The following is a 17,730-nucleotide window of genomic DNA, read 5'->3' on the forward strand; positions in this document are numbered from 1 at the left end:
TAACGGTCTTGCTATCTAAAAGATGATACAACTGTTTAGAAGAACAAACAAGCAAAATAATGCAGAAGACTTCATACATTGTGAAGGCTTAAGGTTCTGATCAACTTCACAGTAATCCTCAGACCACAGGTCACTGGGACCTATTCCTTGACAGAGTGCTATCAGGGTCTTGGAGATGAGTTCATTTTCTGAGAGATCACCAGAGCAAGTCTGGCCACCTGTTACCAAAGCAACAGCTGCAATAACTCAACTTGACCCAGGTTGTTGGAAGGCACCTAACTAACAGTGAGCTGAGATGTTATGATCAGTTTTGGTGTTGGAAGGATGCAGACCCACAACATCCTAGGAGGGAATACTTGGCTCCATACCACGTGCTCCTGCATGAAAGTGATTAATTTCAAATAAGAGTTTTAGGACTCTCTTTAATTAGTGGCTTTCATAACAGGAAAAGACCTTCTCTAGCCAGCAAAGCCACACAGTCAAGAGGCAAACTCAAGCAGGTGGTGGGCTTGTGGGGTGGGAAAAGAGAGAGCAGATGTTAGCTTGAAAATTTGGAATGCTATTCAAGTCCTACAGCAGGAGCCCAGTTTCCATCAATGCATATTGTAAAAGCAATTAATAGGGACCACCCAGGCCTAGAATTTGCCAAAATCAAATTTTCCATTCACACAACATACTTCTGTAAAGCTGAATGTGTGTTTAAAATACCTCTAAAAGTCAATCAGTCTTTATGTTTCAGTCTTCATGTTTCTTCTTAAAATGTGCATCTTCCTTCTTGTTCATAGATTTGGTGGAAATACGAACTCACAATATGGAACTAGAGCTTTAGGAGAGTGGGAATCTATCTTTTTTTAAAACAATGTTTATCTATATTTACATGCTTTTAAAAAATCAAAATTCCAATTTAATCAGAAACTGTCTTTTGAGGTTTTGATCTAATTCTGAATAAAATTATGGAATCAGACAATAGTTTATGATGCAAAAAGGGTTCTAAGATCATCAAATCCAAGCATTAAATTTACAAATGACAAAACTACAAAACTTTTTTTAAATCTAAATCCCACATTCTGTTGCACTGCAGTGAAAGGTCTTAACTATGTCAATGTTGAAATTGTTTTAATATGTTATTTCTAAAGAAGAAGTAACATTTTTGATTGTTAGAAGTGGCTTTGGAGACCACACCATAATGTGAATCAAAGCTCATGGAGCATTCGAGAGCTGGTGACACAGGAGACTGCTCTGTGGACTTCAGTGAGGCTGCAGAGTCCAGCTATTTCCTCAGTCTAAGCAGAGGATCTAGTTTCAAGGAAAGACAGATGGTTTGGGAATAGTGAGATCAGGACTAAATTCTCTGCTTTAATAATTTGTGGCCAAACATACCATAGAATCTGCCGGGTTCATCCCTCACCTTTATGTAAATCACAGTGCAGAAAGTGCCTCAGTTTGGTCTGACAAATCACTGCAGTGATTCTTGTGCAGTCCCTTGGGTCATTTATACTTTCCTGTCCATCACTTTAAAATAGAGGCTATACCTGCTGTAATGTGTCCCTGGCAAATATCCACCTCCACATTAAAGTATGGGAGAAAATGCAAATCAGGCCATAAAACATCAAAATTCAAGATATAGATCTGGTCCCACTGAAATCTCTCTCTCATTTATTTTTTTTCCAGGTGACATCAATGAAGCATAATTTATATGTTAAGATATATCTACCAGGGACTAAAAAAAAATAGCTTACCTTTTTGACCTCGTATTTAATAGCAAGTTTAATCCTGCTCAGACTTGGGCGGTGGTGCTCAGGGCACAGATGTATGTTCACATCTCCATTCAGAATAGCCTCTACTTCTTCAGTGTCTCTGCACAGGTCGAGCACCCCCACGACAAAGTCCTTGCATTGCATAGATAGCTTCCTATAGTCGTTCTAAGGGTAAAACAGAGAAAACCGAGATATTTAACTGTGCACTTGAAAGCCTGGCTGGAATAGTAAGAAAGCACTTGATTTTACCCAGGAAGTAGCTAGCCATTCACAAATACACGTGAACTCCTCCAGACTTAATCAGCAATGCTTCTATCAGCAGCACAGTTTACATTACAGTAAACCACACTTCACAGAACAATAAGTGAATAATTATTAGGGAAATCCTGATTTTAAGTGATCGTTTGATCTCTCCTCTCTGTTGTAGCATCTCTTTGAGAAAAGTGGAAATATGGCCAATTACCCTGCTAACAGCTTAGAGTTTACAGCAAAGTTTAGACTTCAGATATTTTGCTAGCAATTCTTTGGTAACTTTCGAGGAGTTTCAGACTGGTACAACAAGCTGGAGCACCACAGACAGATGTGCTCAAATGAATTATGTAGTAATACCAATTTATTTTCAAATTTATAACCTACCAGTTTTGTTAAACAGTCCCAAAAGAGCATCCAGAGGATCATTTTTGCCATAACACTTCTCCAGGAAATGTGGCTCCAGAAGCTCAACGTGATCTCCTATGAAATAATTTCACCTTGCAAACCCAAATTGCGCTTATGGGAGAAGAGATAGCATGTAGCTGACTTGATAGAGGACTAGAAGAGCAATTTCACTGCCTTAAATTAAATTGTGATTGATTTTCACATGCTGACACTTAAAAAAATGAGGAAAATGCCACCATCTGAATAAATAGAGTAAATTAGAACACAATTAAGGCTACCATTAACATCCTAACAAAATGGTGATATTAAAGACTCGATGCAACAAATAGAAATAACAAGCAGAAGACAAGCTCTTACTGACTTGAGAGATCTTTTCAAATTAGGTTTGATGAGTTAATTAAATTCAGCAGCTTATCTAATTAAGCCAGCAGCCAAAAAAATGAAGATAGTTAAACCTGGCTTTGATGAAATGATAAGAGTAACCTGGCTTTGTATTATTATATTTCCTAAATTATTAATTTTAACATTTACACATAGCAACGTATTGGATTTCCTTGTTAGGCAAAGATCTCAAAGCACTGAACAAACAGTTTATAATTAGATAGAAGAGCACTGTCTAAAATATGTTATTAGAGGTGACTGGATTTCTTTGGACAGGTTTTCCCCTTCAGAACTGAGATACTCTTGATAATAAAAATTATTTAAATAAGTTGGTTTAACGACTTTGTCATAGGTTTGAGGTTCCTTCTAATGTGTGTGTCTGTACCCCCAACTTCGCTGCTCTGTATGCTGAAGGCTACAAAATGCTGTTCTGCTCAGCAAAAAAAAAAAAATTCAATAGTTGGAGGGAACCAGAAAGCCCTTCAGGGCTAGGATTAGAGCATCCTTGCAGAGATGGGAAGATGCCATTTCAGATAGCTGTGTAGGAGAATGGGCTGAGGACAAGGAATGGGGAATATCCTATATTTTAGTGCTGAGATCGTCTGTGAGGTGGTACCTGTATGTTTACATCCTTCTATCTATCAAAAACATTGAAATCTGGGTTTCCCTTTTCCTCCTTGGGCGCTGTAATCAGATTTCATGTTCTGATTGGGATGTTCATAAATGGAGAACAGCAAGAACTTCAGATCTTCATTAAAAGGAGGCATAATATAACAACAAGCAGATGTTTACCTCTAGTATTGCAGCTGGGGCATCGATACTTCTAAATATGTGCCAATTTAGTACACTAAGATTAAAGACATCCTTGAGATTCAGGTAAGAAATGATTCTACATTTGCATCTAAATCTAGTACCTAATAATTTCGTGGAGATAGGGTCACTAGAGTGAGTGTGAAGTAAGGTCTGGAATGTAAATGAAAGACAGATTGTACTTTATGGATTCTGTGCTTTGATCTTCACCATATAAGATGAATTTCAATACCTAGAAAGCTGGTCTGTTCACCGAGAGAATACATGCCCAAACAAAAAATATCAGCCTGGAAGTAATGACAAGAGTTGTGTAGGACAGCAAGTATAGATAGATCTGAAAATAAATGTAAGCCGGGAAAGAAGTGCCCAGCTGCCAGAGGTGATGGAGATGCTTAATTAGCCCAGCAGGTTTAAAAAAAAATAACAAGGGTGAGAACTGTGCTAAGCTTTAATACCATTCTTTATCTACTGTTTGCAAGGTTCACAAGCTTATCTCTCGGACAGCATGTTTTAGATAATTCTCATCACCATTTCCACATTATCTGAGCAGCTAGTTTGTATTAGCTCAGGTAATTTTTCCTCTTCTGCTTTCTTTAAGGAAAGCAGTTCAGTTATCAATGAGGAAAGTGCTTCTAAAGCAACTGTAAATGGCACACTCGCAGCTGGCAAACTCCAACAAGACCCAACTTTATCCACATCTCCAAGCCTTATGTTTTTACTGGTTAAGTACCTTGGCAGAGACTCTGAACGATGTTTCTGTTCAAAATCATTTATTCCAATTTCTAGGTAGACAAAAGCAGCAAAGCAATCTACCCCAGATACAGGCTGTCCAAAAATAAAATAAAATAAAATAAAATAAAATAAAATAAAATACATTCCAGTCAATCTACAGTGAGGCAGGAGAGCTGCTCACCACTCTCAAGAGGCTTCACTCACACGTTAACACAAGCCTCAATGATCACTGAGCCTGCTCTTTCTTCTGATGATCCTTTTTACAAAAGCATTTGTCATCTTTGTTCTGGCTTCCTTAATGCTCACAGTCAGCATAGAAAATCCTGTTCAGTCTGATGGTGGGAACACAGCCAGTCAGTGACTCTCCTCGTATCACTGTCTCTCTCTTTGCAAGCACAGGTTATTGGCTCTATCTTTACTAATAACAGAGATTAGCAGGAGACTGACAGCCAAGCTTCTCCCGACCCTGGCTTGCACAGCTTTGATGACGCAGGCAGAAATGACCTACCTGCTTATCAAATACTGAATTGCAAGTCATGACACATGGTAAAAAACTCAAGGAACCCAAAATCTACAAGCAGCATGCAAGCTGTATTTGTGTGTGTGCCAGCAGTGTATAAATTGCCTGCATTTCACACATCTGGAAGCATCTGAGATCCTGCACACCCCACACAAAGGAGAGCTGTGACAGTGGGGGGGCTTGTTTTTGCATAGGACAGAAGGCTCCATCCCAAGGCAGAGGTTAGCAAGGGATGGAAGATTCAGGAGGAAGAGGTGAAGGAAAAAAATGATGTATTTGAGTGACCTTCTAATACCTAAAGGGGGCTAGAAGAAAGCTGGGGAGGGACTGTTTGTAAAGGCTTGTAGCGATAGGACGAGGGGCAATGGGTATAAACTGCAGAGGGGCAAATTTAGACTAGACATAAGGAGAAATTTCTTCACCATGAGGGTGGTGAGGCACTGGAACAGGTTGCCCAAGGGAAGCTGTGGCTGCCCCATCCCTGGAGGGGTTCAAGGCCAGGCTGGATGGGGCTCGGAGCCCCTGATCCAGTGGGAGGTGTCCCTGCCCATGGCAGGAGGTTTGTAACTGGATGATCTTTAAGGTCCCTTCCAACCCAAACTATTCTATGATTCTACTTTTTGTTACGCCAGGTTTTGTGAAGATCAAAGCCCTCAGGCCTCCTGGTGGCTCTGCCAGGAGGCGGAGGAGCAAACTGCCATTGTGTACGGGGGGGCAAAGAGCCAGTCCCGACTCCACTCCTGCCTCCGACAGCTGGGTTCAACCTCCTAATCAAGCGCTGCATGGTCCTCCTGGTCTAAATACATTTCTAGGGGGCACCCATCCTAGCCCCAAGCCTGACCAGGCAGTGGGATGCAAGGAGAAGTCCTCCCTCTTACTGCAAAAAGAAGCTCACAGCTGGAGACATGAAATCTAGCTCAGCCCTTTTGTCAGCATTGCAAAAGCAGACACAGGCAATGACAATAACCCACACCATCCTGAGTACTCCGATTAGCTACCAATTTATTGAAGTCTGAGGAGTATCAGTTCCATAAAACAAATGGATCTTTACAGTAATGAAAGATGCTGGGCCCTCAACTTGACAAGCTGAGTGCTCTCAGGCCGCAGGGAGGAAGATGAAGGATACAACTAAGTGCACAAGAGAGCCAGCCTGCTTCAAATAACACATAGAACAGTATTTTGTTTCCTACAGAGACAGTGAGCAGAGGAGGATCAGGATAATGCCTGAGAATGTAACAATTCCATTTTTTGAAAACTAGAACATAATAAAAGGATTCCAAATCAGTCATTTCCTGCTTCTTCTAATGCTGTTGTGCATGTGGAGTTAAAAATGTCTAATTTTGCTGCTTTGAAAAGGCTGACGGTACTTGTCGTTCACTGCAATTTCTCTGAGTACCCTATTATTATCTGTTCTAAATGAACTCAGTCATGTCTCCACATCTGTTCAAAACCGCTCAGATTTCTTCAGAAAAGCGCTGTTTCCTATCAGAGTAAGACAGTCTGAGTAAAAAGTTAAACGGAATGAGAAAAAGTAAGACCAGCAAACTATCTTGGCTCATGAATGAAAAAAAATAAGTATTCCAAAAGAAATCGCAATCAAGGGTTGAAAAGGAACAACCTCATCCGTGGGAGCCTACCTCAGAAACGCCAGCATCGCAGGTGCACTTTGGGGGCACATAGAGAAGTCTGGCCTCGATGCTGCATCATATCATATGCAGGTTTGAGATTAGCTGAACTCCTCAGCACAAATAAACTTCCACCAGGAACAGAAGTGGGGCCAATGGCTCAGAAAATAAGAAGATTGAACCGTTTAATACGCAGTCACTAACATCCTCCAGCTCAAAATCACTCCTGAGCCTCCTGCCTTCCCAATCCCAGATTCAGGAACACGCTTGGGTTTACATCTAAGCCCTGCTGATCCCGATGAAATACTTGGATGCATGTATTTCAGTGAAACACCAAAGCAATCTTCTTTTGAGCTTCAGGAATTTCAAAGTGGGGTGAATTTGCAATCAGCCTGCAGGTTTTTTTGGTGCAATCACTGCAGACTATTCACTGCACAGTTTTTACTGGAAAACGGGCGACAGGCCAGTGCACGACACAGAAATACAGAATAACATGTACAAGAGCTTATTCATGAAAGTCACTCCACGTGTTACCTTTTAGGACATATAATTAAATCTTCTCTAATAATTGCTTCTAAGTGACATCAGTAAAGAGCAGAGCAGGAATCACAACCCCCCACTAGATATTCCAACCGAAGAGCATTCCAAGAGTCATCATTTTTACCTCCATCCTCTATACAACTAATAGTTTTGTTAGCCTATACTAAAGCTTTAGGGTCAGTCCTGTTAGCAGAAGTTCTAATATTGCAGAGGAGTTTCCCTTCGAATACATAGCAACATATATGTCTCAAAATGATTTAATCTACAGACCTATTTCTGGAAAAGAATGGAAACCAATGCTGCTTATCAATACACACATTTTTTTTGCTGAATAAAAGGAGGAAAACGTTAGCACACACAGGGTGATGGCTGTATATTAAAAGCCATCACATTTCAAGGGCTCTATACATGGCACATTGTCTCTTATAAATCTGCTCCACTGGAATCTGAGGGTTTCTGCAGGAATCCAAGGCTTCTGGAACCTGTGGACATGAACGTCCAGCATCTGTGATGGAGGGGGGCAGGGGGAGGGGTGGGTATTGTAGCACCAGGACCCCTCTGTGCACTCTCAGGGCATTCAAAGACTAACTGCATGGAACAAAGCTGCTGAATCCCATCTCCTGTCAGTGAGCAGTGCAGGAGCTGTGTACTTAACAGGAAATCTGGCATTTCTGCTTAGCATTAAATTTGCTGTGCAAATGAAAGCCATAGGCACGCTGCACAGAGTCTCTTTTTTTATGCTTCTTTGAAACTCTTGGCTCTTTGTATTTAATCTACATAACACGTACACATATAATGTGGAGGGAAATATTGCTTTGCTTAAATTATCATTTTGAGGAGAATCAGCAGAAAACAAAATGGAGAAGTAACTCTAAAAATGAACAGACCCCCCTGCCAAATAAAAACACTTGTAGAAAGAAAACAGAAATGAGGGAGAGAAAGGGGGCAGAAAGCCAGTAACATTACATGCTAGTTTTGAAATTAATTTTTTAAATAAACCATCATGTCAAACATTCAAAGTACTGACAAATATTTACCAATTAGATATTACATGAAATATGCACAAGCCAGTTTAGAAGCTGTTGGACAAATTTCCTTCTGGGTATTTACACTGTCTGTGACTGGCCATATGTTGAGGAATGGAAAAAAAGCACGAGGCCCGTGGGAGGGAAGGCGATGAGAGAAGACAGCAAGAAAGGGCCCTGCACTGATCTTGCTCAGGCGTAACCACATTATTATCTGAAGTGCACCGAACACCGCTTCCAAAGATCTCTCTTGACTGTGCACATAACTGCTGACACGTTTGAAAACAGCTGAGTGCATTTCTGTTTTTTCCAGACTAAGTGTCTACATGCATACGCTATGCCAAGGCTGCAGAGTTTATTTTCCAGAAAGCGTAACATCCAATTGTTTTGCGTTCTCTTGCTTCTTAAGTAGCAGCACATCATAGAATCATAGAATAACCAAGTTGGAAGAGACCCACCGGATCATCGAGTCCAACCATTCCCATCAAACACTAAACCATGCCCCTTAGCACCTCGTCCACCCGTGCCTTAAACCCCTCCAGGGAAGGTGACTTAACCCCCTCCCTGGGCAGCCTGTTCCAGTGCCCAATGACCCTTTCTGTGAAGAATTTTTTCCTAATGTCCACCCCAAACCTCCCCTGGCGGAGCTTGAGGCCATTCCCTCTTGTCCTGTCAGTGACTTTTTGGAGATTTGGGTGTACTGTATCATATTCAGCAGACATATCATATTCAGAGACATGCCTATAGAAACACGAAACAATTCTTTAAAATGCTTTTTTTCCCCCTCTTTTTTTTTTAATCTAAAATGAATGGATGGATTATTTGGGGAAGTAAAGCCAGGAATCCATTCACGTAATCCTAGGAGAAAGCTAAGGACTGAGACTGAACTGAACACAATTCCTGATTCTCTAGCCAAAGTTTTCAATTCCCTAGCATAAGAAATTTCATGAGCAGTCTATTCTCAACTATTTTTATTACTTACGTTGAACTTCTTCTATTTGAAACTTAAAATAAGTTTCCTGTAAGTGTGAACTCTCTCTGCACTGAAATTACTGGATCACTTGACTTACTTAAAGTTCTCACTCTGAACAGAGTTCAATCCTTTTTTTTTAATACATGGCTAAGAAGCTGCCATAAGAACACCTCCATCTCCTCTACTCGTTTCCCACAATGTCACCTTCTTCCTGACAAGGATCATTACTGAGCATCTCCACAGCATGCACGTGTGCAGAAACATCAGTGCTATTCAGCATAGAACTAACACCCTATTCCAAGTCTCTGAAGATATTTAAATCATGTTGGTTGACAATAATTTTTTAAGCCTAGAGCATTTAAAGTCTCAATGATGGCATAGCAGCTTTTCAGCATAAGATGGCATTTGATGCTTGATGTACTTCTCTTTCATATGATCTCAGCTGGTTTTCAAACCCACATCACAAATAAGCCACATGCTTTTGATTCCTGAACTAATTGAAAGGTGGTTTTTTTACCTTCTTGCAGATTTTCCCAAGCTCATTTGAATGTTTATCCTGAACACCTGTTTTCAGAAGATAAACTTGAGTCCCTGGATGTCACATAAACAGGGGAGGCAATACAGAGGCTTTAAGTAAATGCTTCTGCATGCAAAATGCAGGGAATGCACACATTCAGTGAAGGAGAGGGTCTTTCTCCCTGAGTCCTGTCAACAGCTTCTCTTTATTAAACCGAGACTATGCATTTCAAAATAATACTTTGCTAATTCTCTCAGTGAAGAAGAATTTAGAACTTGATAATTTCAGCAGTAAAACAAGCTCATGATAAGGCAGTGCAAGACTCCCAATCCCTCTCTATTATTCTCCAACATTTGCCTGCTCCTTGTGGGTGAACATAGCACTGAGAAACAGCTTTTCTTATTTTTAAAAATGCAAATGTCCCTTGCATTGCAGGAGTTTGCATCTTAACCTTGCTTTTATCATCATGCAGAAAGAATTCCTCTTTTGCCCCCCTGATGCATCTCACAAGGGCAGGAGCCCAATACAATGTTGGGGTTAACTTTTTCTTTGTCTGGCTCCGTTTTCAACCCATCACTTACACACAAGAGGACAGGCAGCAAATCTGCAGCTCTAATGTGCTAGGTGTATCAAAGCACTAAAGTAACCTCTGGGCTGAGCTCCCCATTTCACATGCCATTCGTACTTTTTCTCTCTGGCGTTTTCATATGTTTATCACATTCCTGATCGGTCTGTTAGAAGCTCCACTGGGGAAGATCCACATTTCCTAAACAATTTGATACTGAATAGTTTCCTTGCACTAATTGCATTAGTTGTTCTCCTTCAACTGTGTGGCGCTTTTCAACTCAGCTGTTTGAAACTCTATGTTTCCTGAAAACCAGATGGGGAAAACAGGAAGAAAATAATGGATTTAGATGTAAAGCAATTCTTTGCTTAACACAGCTACGCTTATCCCCTAAGCTAAGCTAAATCTGGCACTTTCAGCTTGCTTAAGGAAAACATTTATGTGTTCAACGTTGCTATGAGTCTCATCTCTCATGGGAATTTTGGCTACAAACTGCACCTGCATATCAAGAGAAAGACTCCTGAGTCCAGCCTGCAAGTGAATACTGGCTGAACTGAGAGCCACGGTGTAACTACATCAATAACTGGAACAACCATTTGTCTTCCTGATCTCAATCAGCCAACTACCACAGTTCTCAATGTCCATTAACAACAGCTCCGTGGAAAACTAGTCACAAGCATTGGAGTGGATAAAATTCTATCCCCACAACAACCAAAAAACAACAGAGCACTTCAGAAAAATGTAGCCCCACCTGAGGAGTCCTGACCCTGAGCCCTCTTAATCATCCTTTCTCTAAGTAAAACAGGCTTAGAAGTGATGCTACAGCACTTTATTAAGCAGAAATATGAATATAAAAAGTGTATAATTACATTTCTCTGTTCTGATATGAGTCCAGCTCCTGGGGCTTGGATGGTGACAATGAAATGACACAGTTAGCAATGAGCAATTTCCATGCTGCACTGCTGTAAAGTTCTCTGCAATGTATTCTATTCCAGAAAATTGCCATTTTTGATCATGTAAATGCCAAAAGCACACACTACTGCACCTAGCACCATTTTGTGTCAAAGTAATATTGTTTGTATACCGTTCCTGTTTATCCACAATCCAGTGGGGTAGTCTGCCTAGACACAGTGAGGATGGGTTCATTATAATTATTTACAATAACAACAATTAACAACACAATGAGGAATAAACTAAATCACTTCCCATCTGCATCTGCTTTAATGTTGGACTTGAGATTCTCAGAATGTGTTACTTTGTTTACATGCATTAATATGATATTAATTCCCTACAGTGCCTTGGATAAATGTACCTGACTCCATTCTCCCATCTGCTGATCTAGTACTATTATTCTATTCAGAGCAATCATCCTAATTATGCTTATTTGTAGTTCTGGTAGATATCTTTTCCCAATGTGAATAACGAGCAGCAGCCTTTGGACACCAGTCATCTTGCTCATAATAAACTGCCTGGCTCCTAACTATTCCCTAAAAACTAGTGCTGGTATTAGTTGAGTGCTTGGGCATTTGGTGTTAGTAGTTAAACACAAAGCTTACCAATTCTGTATTGCTATTGCAGTAGTTTTCTACTATTGCTACTGCACAGTTTTCTGTCTCTTTTCCTCATCAATAATTTTCTTTCTGAAAAAAGTCGTAGTCTCTGGTGCTCTATGTCCCCTCTTGGTATTATTCATTGGTAGAGGAAGAGGAAGGATAATTGTATTACTATGTAATTTTATACAATAAATGCTCTAAGTAAACTTTCTGAGGTGAATGGTGAGTGGGCTATTAAGGGCAAACTCAGAGTCACACAAGCTCTGTACTCACTGCAGAGGGTCCAGTGACTAGGATGGAAAGGGCCAATGTCTTTCCTCTCACAACAACCAGCTGCAGGTGGCAGGAGCCCTCTCTGCATTACCCTCCAGTAGGTGCACCAGTTTGAATACCAGGACTCGTTTTGTCTTGCTCAGTGGGTAAGAAAGGAAAACACTCTGTCACTGTTAACTAAACACAGGCAACTGGCCAAATGGTTTCCCCAGTTTATCACAGTGCCACTAGCAGCTGGCAGCAAACCTGGCAGAGAAACATGAACTGCTCTTCTCCAGAGCGGCAGCGAGGGTCGTGGCTGAGCCCAGTCCCGGGTGGTTCGGCTCCGCTTCAGCAGGCTCCATCTGCCTGAACAAGCAGAAAGTCCCCTGGCACCCAGGCTGGGCAGCTGGCAGAACAGCAAGAGGTGGCACAGAGGAGTTTGTTTCCTCTTTATTATTTAGAGACTGGGGAGATGAAGATAAATTTCCATGGAACAACCCGGAATGCTGGAAAAGGTGCAGTAGAGCATAAATCGTACCTACTGATACAACTGCTGACCGACTGGTTTGTTGTGATGAATCTCTTAATCCAAGATCTGATCGATTATTCCTCATTTGTATGGAGAGAGGAATTCATGAGCAGTGGTCAGCCTCAAATCAGACCCACTTGTTAGTCCACCAGCTTCACTGTACGTATTTTTTTCAAAAGAGGTGAGGATGAAATCGTGGTTTCAACAAATTCAAACAATTGCCTTAAGTCCTTGGCCCCGAGGAGCAGAAACAGGCTAAGGTACAGCTATCACAACATCACCTTTCTTAAAAGAGCTTTCAAAAGCCAGTTAAATGCCACTTAAATCTTCACACCAGCTAACTACTGAACTTCACTCAGCTGTATATGTTGACTTCACAACACACATGGGAACTATACTAAATTAATTTAACCTTATTTCACTTGCTTTTATATCACAGTAGCTTTAACTTAATAGAACCCTGTATTTAACCTTGCCTTCATACAAACCCCTTCTGCACACAACAATTTATCTCAACATGTCAGTTGTTGTTTTCTTTCTACTTAGTCAAAACACTTTACATTCCTGATTAACATTTTACAAGCTTTATTATGCTTTACCCTGACTATGAAATATTCTGAGATTGTCTGTATGAAAGGTAAATGGCTCTCCCCCTGTATTCACTATCAAAATTTCAGGTTCAAAAAGGATGAAAAGGAGACCTCTCGACTCTAAACCACTTTCTTCTAAATATGTTCAATATGCTAGAAGTTACTTAATGTAGAGTGTCCCACCAACAAAAATAATTTCCTGAAAATCACAGCTCAGTAAAATTAGTTGCCACCAGGCCTTATCACTACAGAATGATTTATAGAAGTCGCCTTATACCACAAAAACTAATTTCTAAACTCCTCTGTCATACTCAGGGTTTAGGAACTACGTGGAAAAGCTGGACTTAATATAATCACTACTGTAGGCTACGAGAGTAAGAAAAATAAAAATCACCAGCCATTTATGCTGAGAGAAAGTACACTGACAGCCCCAGTGCAATGCATTTACTAGAGTGCTGAATATTCAGGTTCAGAAATTTAATATCAGATGTTTCTGACAGGGGAGGAACAAACACAGCAATAATTTTCCCCTTTCTGCTACAGATTCCTCCCTGGATTACTTACGCACAAGAGAGGCAACTCTGCTCACCACCCTTACCAACTCCTGCCCCTCAAGTCCCTTAGAAACCTGTTCATTAATAGGGAGTTTAGCTTGACAGAATCACTCTTGATGAAGGATGGGCTCCTTAGTTATAACGAAACACTGAAATGCCAGGAGCAAAACAACCTTAAAGCAATTGAAATGTGTCTAATTCCAATTGGTTCCAAATTTTGCACTTACCTCTCCACCTGGCTAAAACATTGCATTGTTTCTTTTAAAATTATCTACATGAAAATGCTTCTGAATTGCTTGAGAGTGGTGAGGCAGCCAGTGTGCTGCTTTGTTTTGTGAATAATTTCCTTTACTCTTCTTTTTCCATTCAGATTGTGAATCCACCTATTGTCTCCTGTTAAATATTATAATAGGATTCCATGTTATTTTACATTTTTATGATAATTTCTGTTGCTTACCTAAACTGGAATCCTGCTCTAGTGTTAAGGCTGTTATTTGCAATCAAACAGGAAACAATAAGCTGTAAGTGCTGCAGTTGCAATGCTGTTCATCCTTAGCTCAGTAGGATTAGAAATTATTTCCCAAGGAGCTGTAAAGGGTAATAAACATTGCAGTAATAGTGTGCAAACTGACATTGTCAAAAGTCTCATTTGCAGCTGCATCAAGGGAAGCAAGAGCATCCCAGTTGTACTCTGGGAGAGTCAAATACTTCCAGGATTGCTTCTCTTTTGCCATCTCCAACTGCCAAAAGTTTCCTCCACAGACTTTATTGAGGGGAGCAAAACCCTAAAGGCAGTGATTAAAATATTAAATTTTCTTACACTGACGCATTGTCTTTCTCCCCCCTCCACTCTTTCAAAAAAGAGACATGGGCTCGTTCCTCTGGGAAAGCGAAGAGAAGATTTTCCTGCAGAAAGTATTTTTTTCAACTTTTAGAGAGTTTTTTCTTTTGCTTTTTTGAGAAACATTAGCTGGGAGATTTTAGCAGTGTCACTCAATCTTCCATAAAGTGCATTAAATGACCTTGTAGGCAGTGGACAGGACTGCTGCCAGGGGACTTGCTGCTGCTAGAGTTAAAACTTTCATGAATAATGGTCTTATTTTTTCTGGGCACAGATGTCGGTTGTAAATGGCAAGTTATACCCTTCGCTATGAATCACGGCATCTACTACTCTGCTGTACTGTGAATAGACATAGACAGATGTTAACGTACCTTCACATTCATGGATACAAATATATTTTTTTCAAGACAGCTCTAGGCATCGCAGCTTTGGCATTGGTTCTAAAGCACTCTGAAAAGCTTTGGAGATTTTCTTCTCATGCAATATTTTAAACCTATTTTGCTTGGGCAACGTGCCAGGCAGAAAATTATTTAATCAGGGAACAACATAGAAAGAGCACTTGCAATAACAGCTTTTGAAGTATAGAGGATGTTTCTTAATTTATAAATAAAGAGAACAATACAAGAGTCACAAATTTGGGGGTTTTTTTTAAGGTAAGGAGTGTTCTCTACATCCCCTTTCTACTGTCCTTACTACACATCCATGCAAAACAATTAATTAATTTAGCTATCAAGACAAAACCAATGTAGCATCTATTCTTAATGAATTTGTCTCTGAAAAGGAACAGCATGAGGAATGAGTTCCTTATGTAGAGAAGGAGTTCCACTCAGTGAGCCAAGCAGAAACCTCACTACAAGGTTTAAACATATTCTCTCTCTCTCAGGCTATTTCCATGGTCATTTTTAATTTCCCCTCTTATGCCAATACCTAATTTTTCCCAACAATAAGTTAAAATTTTAATAATAGGAAATTTGTTTTCTTCATTTAGTGGTACTTGATTCTTTATTATAAGTTGGTTAATTGGTTGTATCTGTTCAGGTATTTGCTTTGCACAATTGAAAACTGGAAAAAAATATCATAGCTTATGAACATACCTATTTTCAAAGCAGTAGAGAAAACTGGCCTTTACGTGAGAAGGGGAAAAATAACATCAAACAGTTCTTTTTTTTAGAGACTAAAACCACCAAACCACATCACTAATAGCATCTATGACAGAAAATAATATTCACATTAAAGATTGACCTGGAAAAGTTCATATCCAAAAAACTTGAAAAACAAAGATTATAGATCACTAACTTATCCTTAAAAATAGCAATTTGCATCATTTCTGCATAGGTGCACAACTCTTTTGACTGTGCACTATTAGTGTAAATGCATTTAGCAATGCATATGTTTTTGTTCTTTCTGAGGGTTCATGCATACTTAGTTAAAAAGTCTAAAAGTGAATCATTCTTTTGACTTTGAATATCAAGATGGCTTCAAAGGCAGCAGGGATTTCCCCTGGAGAAGCCAAAGGTACCAAATTATCACTGAGCCAAAAGGAGGAGCAGAGAACTAGCTAATTACAACACAGACTGCAACACAAAAGGGGCCTGAAAGGGATGTTCCAGCCCAGCCACATCACATCCCAGTGTCATCAGGCATTAATTTGGGATAAAGCTGAATGTCCCAGTGGCCTGGGACATTCAATGAGAGCAACATGGGACATAGCAATGAGAGCTACAAGAGGTAGCAGAGGCAAGGGATGCGATGGCACCTGGCATTCACTCCCAAAAAAACCCACAGGAGAAGAAATAGCAGTTGTTTCACAACTGAGTACTGGAGATGGTACAGAGAGGACCACTTCAGAGTAGTGACCTTTCATATATTCATAAGTGTTTATAATGGTGATGATTATTTCTCCAAAGAGGAACTACAAGATTGATGATACTATTCAGAAAAAAATAAAAACAGTAGTAAAAGAGCATGAATATATTCTGCCTACCAGGCCAGATTTCTGAGGTTACCTTCTGTCTTTTCTTCCTAAAACCCAGAAAAGTGAAAAAGCACAAAAAAAAAAGGATGTTGCACAAGTAAAAAGACATCTTTTTAAAAAGTGCAAAGGTCCTTTTTTCAACTTGGGCTGCCTCCACTCCAGAAGGGTATCATTGCATAGACCCACAAACCTATACAGTGACCCTGACATTCACGTGTCTCTCTTCTGAAATTTCTAGAATCCTCCTCTGAGGGGTTTCCTACCCATCATATTTCATGGCAAAGTGCCAGGATATTTAATGCAATTGCACTGCTGATATTTTCACTAGAAACAACCAGTTCAATATTTTTCACATTATTTTTGGGGAGGGGAAATTATTTATTTCTAGACTCATGAGCTACATCATTCAAAGCAATTTGTTTTGTCCCATTAATCAAAATCTTTTTTTTTTGCAAGACTTTGACACAGCTGATTTAAGGGAAAAATTGAAATTACTCCTATGTGACTGTAACGTTATACAACTTTTAAATTTCCTCCTCTTCAGTAAGCATTGCAAAAGCTGATATTTGCTTGAAATACTGGTGGAGCAACATTGATCCAAACTATACATTTGTTCTAAATACTGGGACAAATCCTCTTCCTCTGTGCATTCATCTAATCTTCAGTGAAAAAGCACTGATTTACCCTGATAAAGCATCTCTTCCAGTAAAATCATTGGAATTGATTGGCTCTGACAACTTCCCTCTTTCTTCCTGCTCCAAGCCTCCACTGTTATTATTCTTTACAGCATGTGGGAAGCCACACAGTAGCTGAGTGCTTGACCTTGCTTTTGAGCCAAAATCAACACATCAAGAAGAGAGTTCTGTAGCGTGCTATATCCACTCCAGACTGATAGCCAGAACATCTACTCTTGCTATTAAAGATCTATTGATTTGTCAACAGAAAGGCTACTAAAGGCAAGTAATATGATCTAACAAAATGTCCAGATTCCCATTTTCACCTTAACAACACTCTCATATACTGTATCCTGTGCTATGCTTATATAAAGACATTTCATAAGAACGTCAGTGTATGACTGAATCTTAGCAATACAGGGTGAGAACAATCTATTCAACTTCTGCTGCTTTTAAAAAAGTAGATAAAATGATTTTTACTTAGTAATCATCTTTGGAGTCTCTCAAACTGTGGCCAACCACAGCTAATGCAACTCTTCTCCTTTAAAGAGATTCATGTGACTGTTTTGTTTCACCTTTCATGTTCTTACAAAGAGGCAACTCACCTAAAAAAATTTCCTGTTCTCCAAAAACGTAGTGCACGTACTGTCTCAGTCT

General features: G+C 39.9%; 1 protein-coding gene across 3 annotated transcripts in view; it reads right to left on the reverse strand.

Annotated features, from left to right (window-relative positions):
* TRPC7 (transient receptor potential cation channel subfamily C member 7) overlaps window positions 1-17,730 on the reverse strand; it is an 89,097-nt gene that overhangs the window by 35,126 nt on the left and 36,241 nt on the right. For all 3 annotated transcript variants that reach the window (XM_069869028.1, XM_069869027.1, XM_069869026.1), the window contains exon 3: window positions 1,740-1,922. In XM_069869028.1, coding sequence (XP_069725129.1) covers window positions 1,740-1,922 — 183 coding nt within the window. The remainder of the gene's footprint in view (window positions 1-1,739; window positions 1,923-17,730) is intronic.

Source organism: Phaenicophaeus curvirostris, chromosome 15 (genome assembly GCF_032191515.1).
Source record: "Phaenicophaeus curvirostris isolate KB17595 chromosome 15, BPBGC_Pcur_1.0, whole genome shotgun sequence".
Taxonomy (NCBI): Eukaryota; Metazoa; Chordata; class Aves; order Cuculiformes; family Cuculidae; genus Phaenicophaeus; species Phaenicophaeus curvirostris.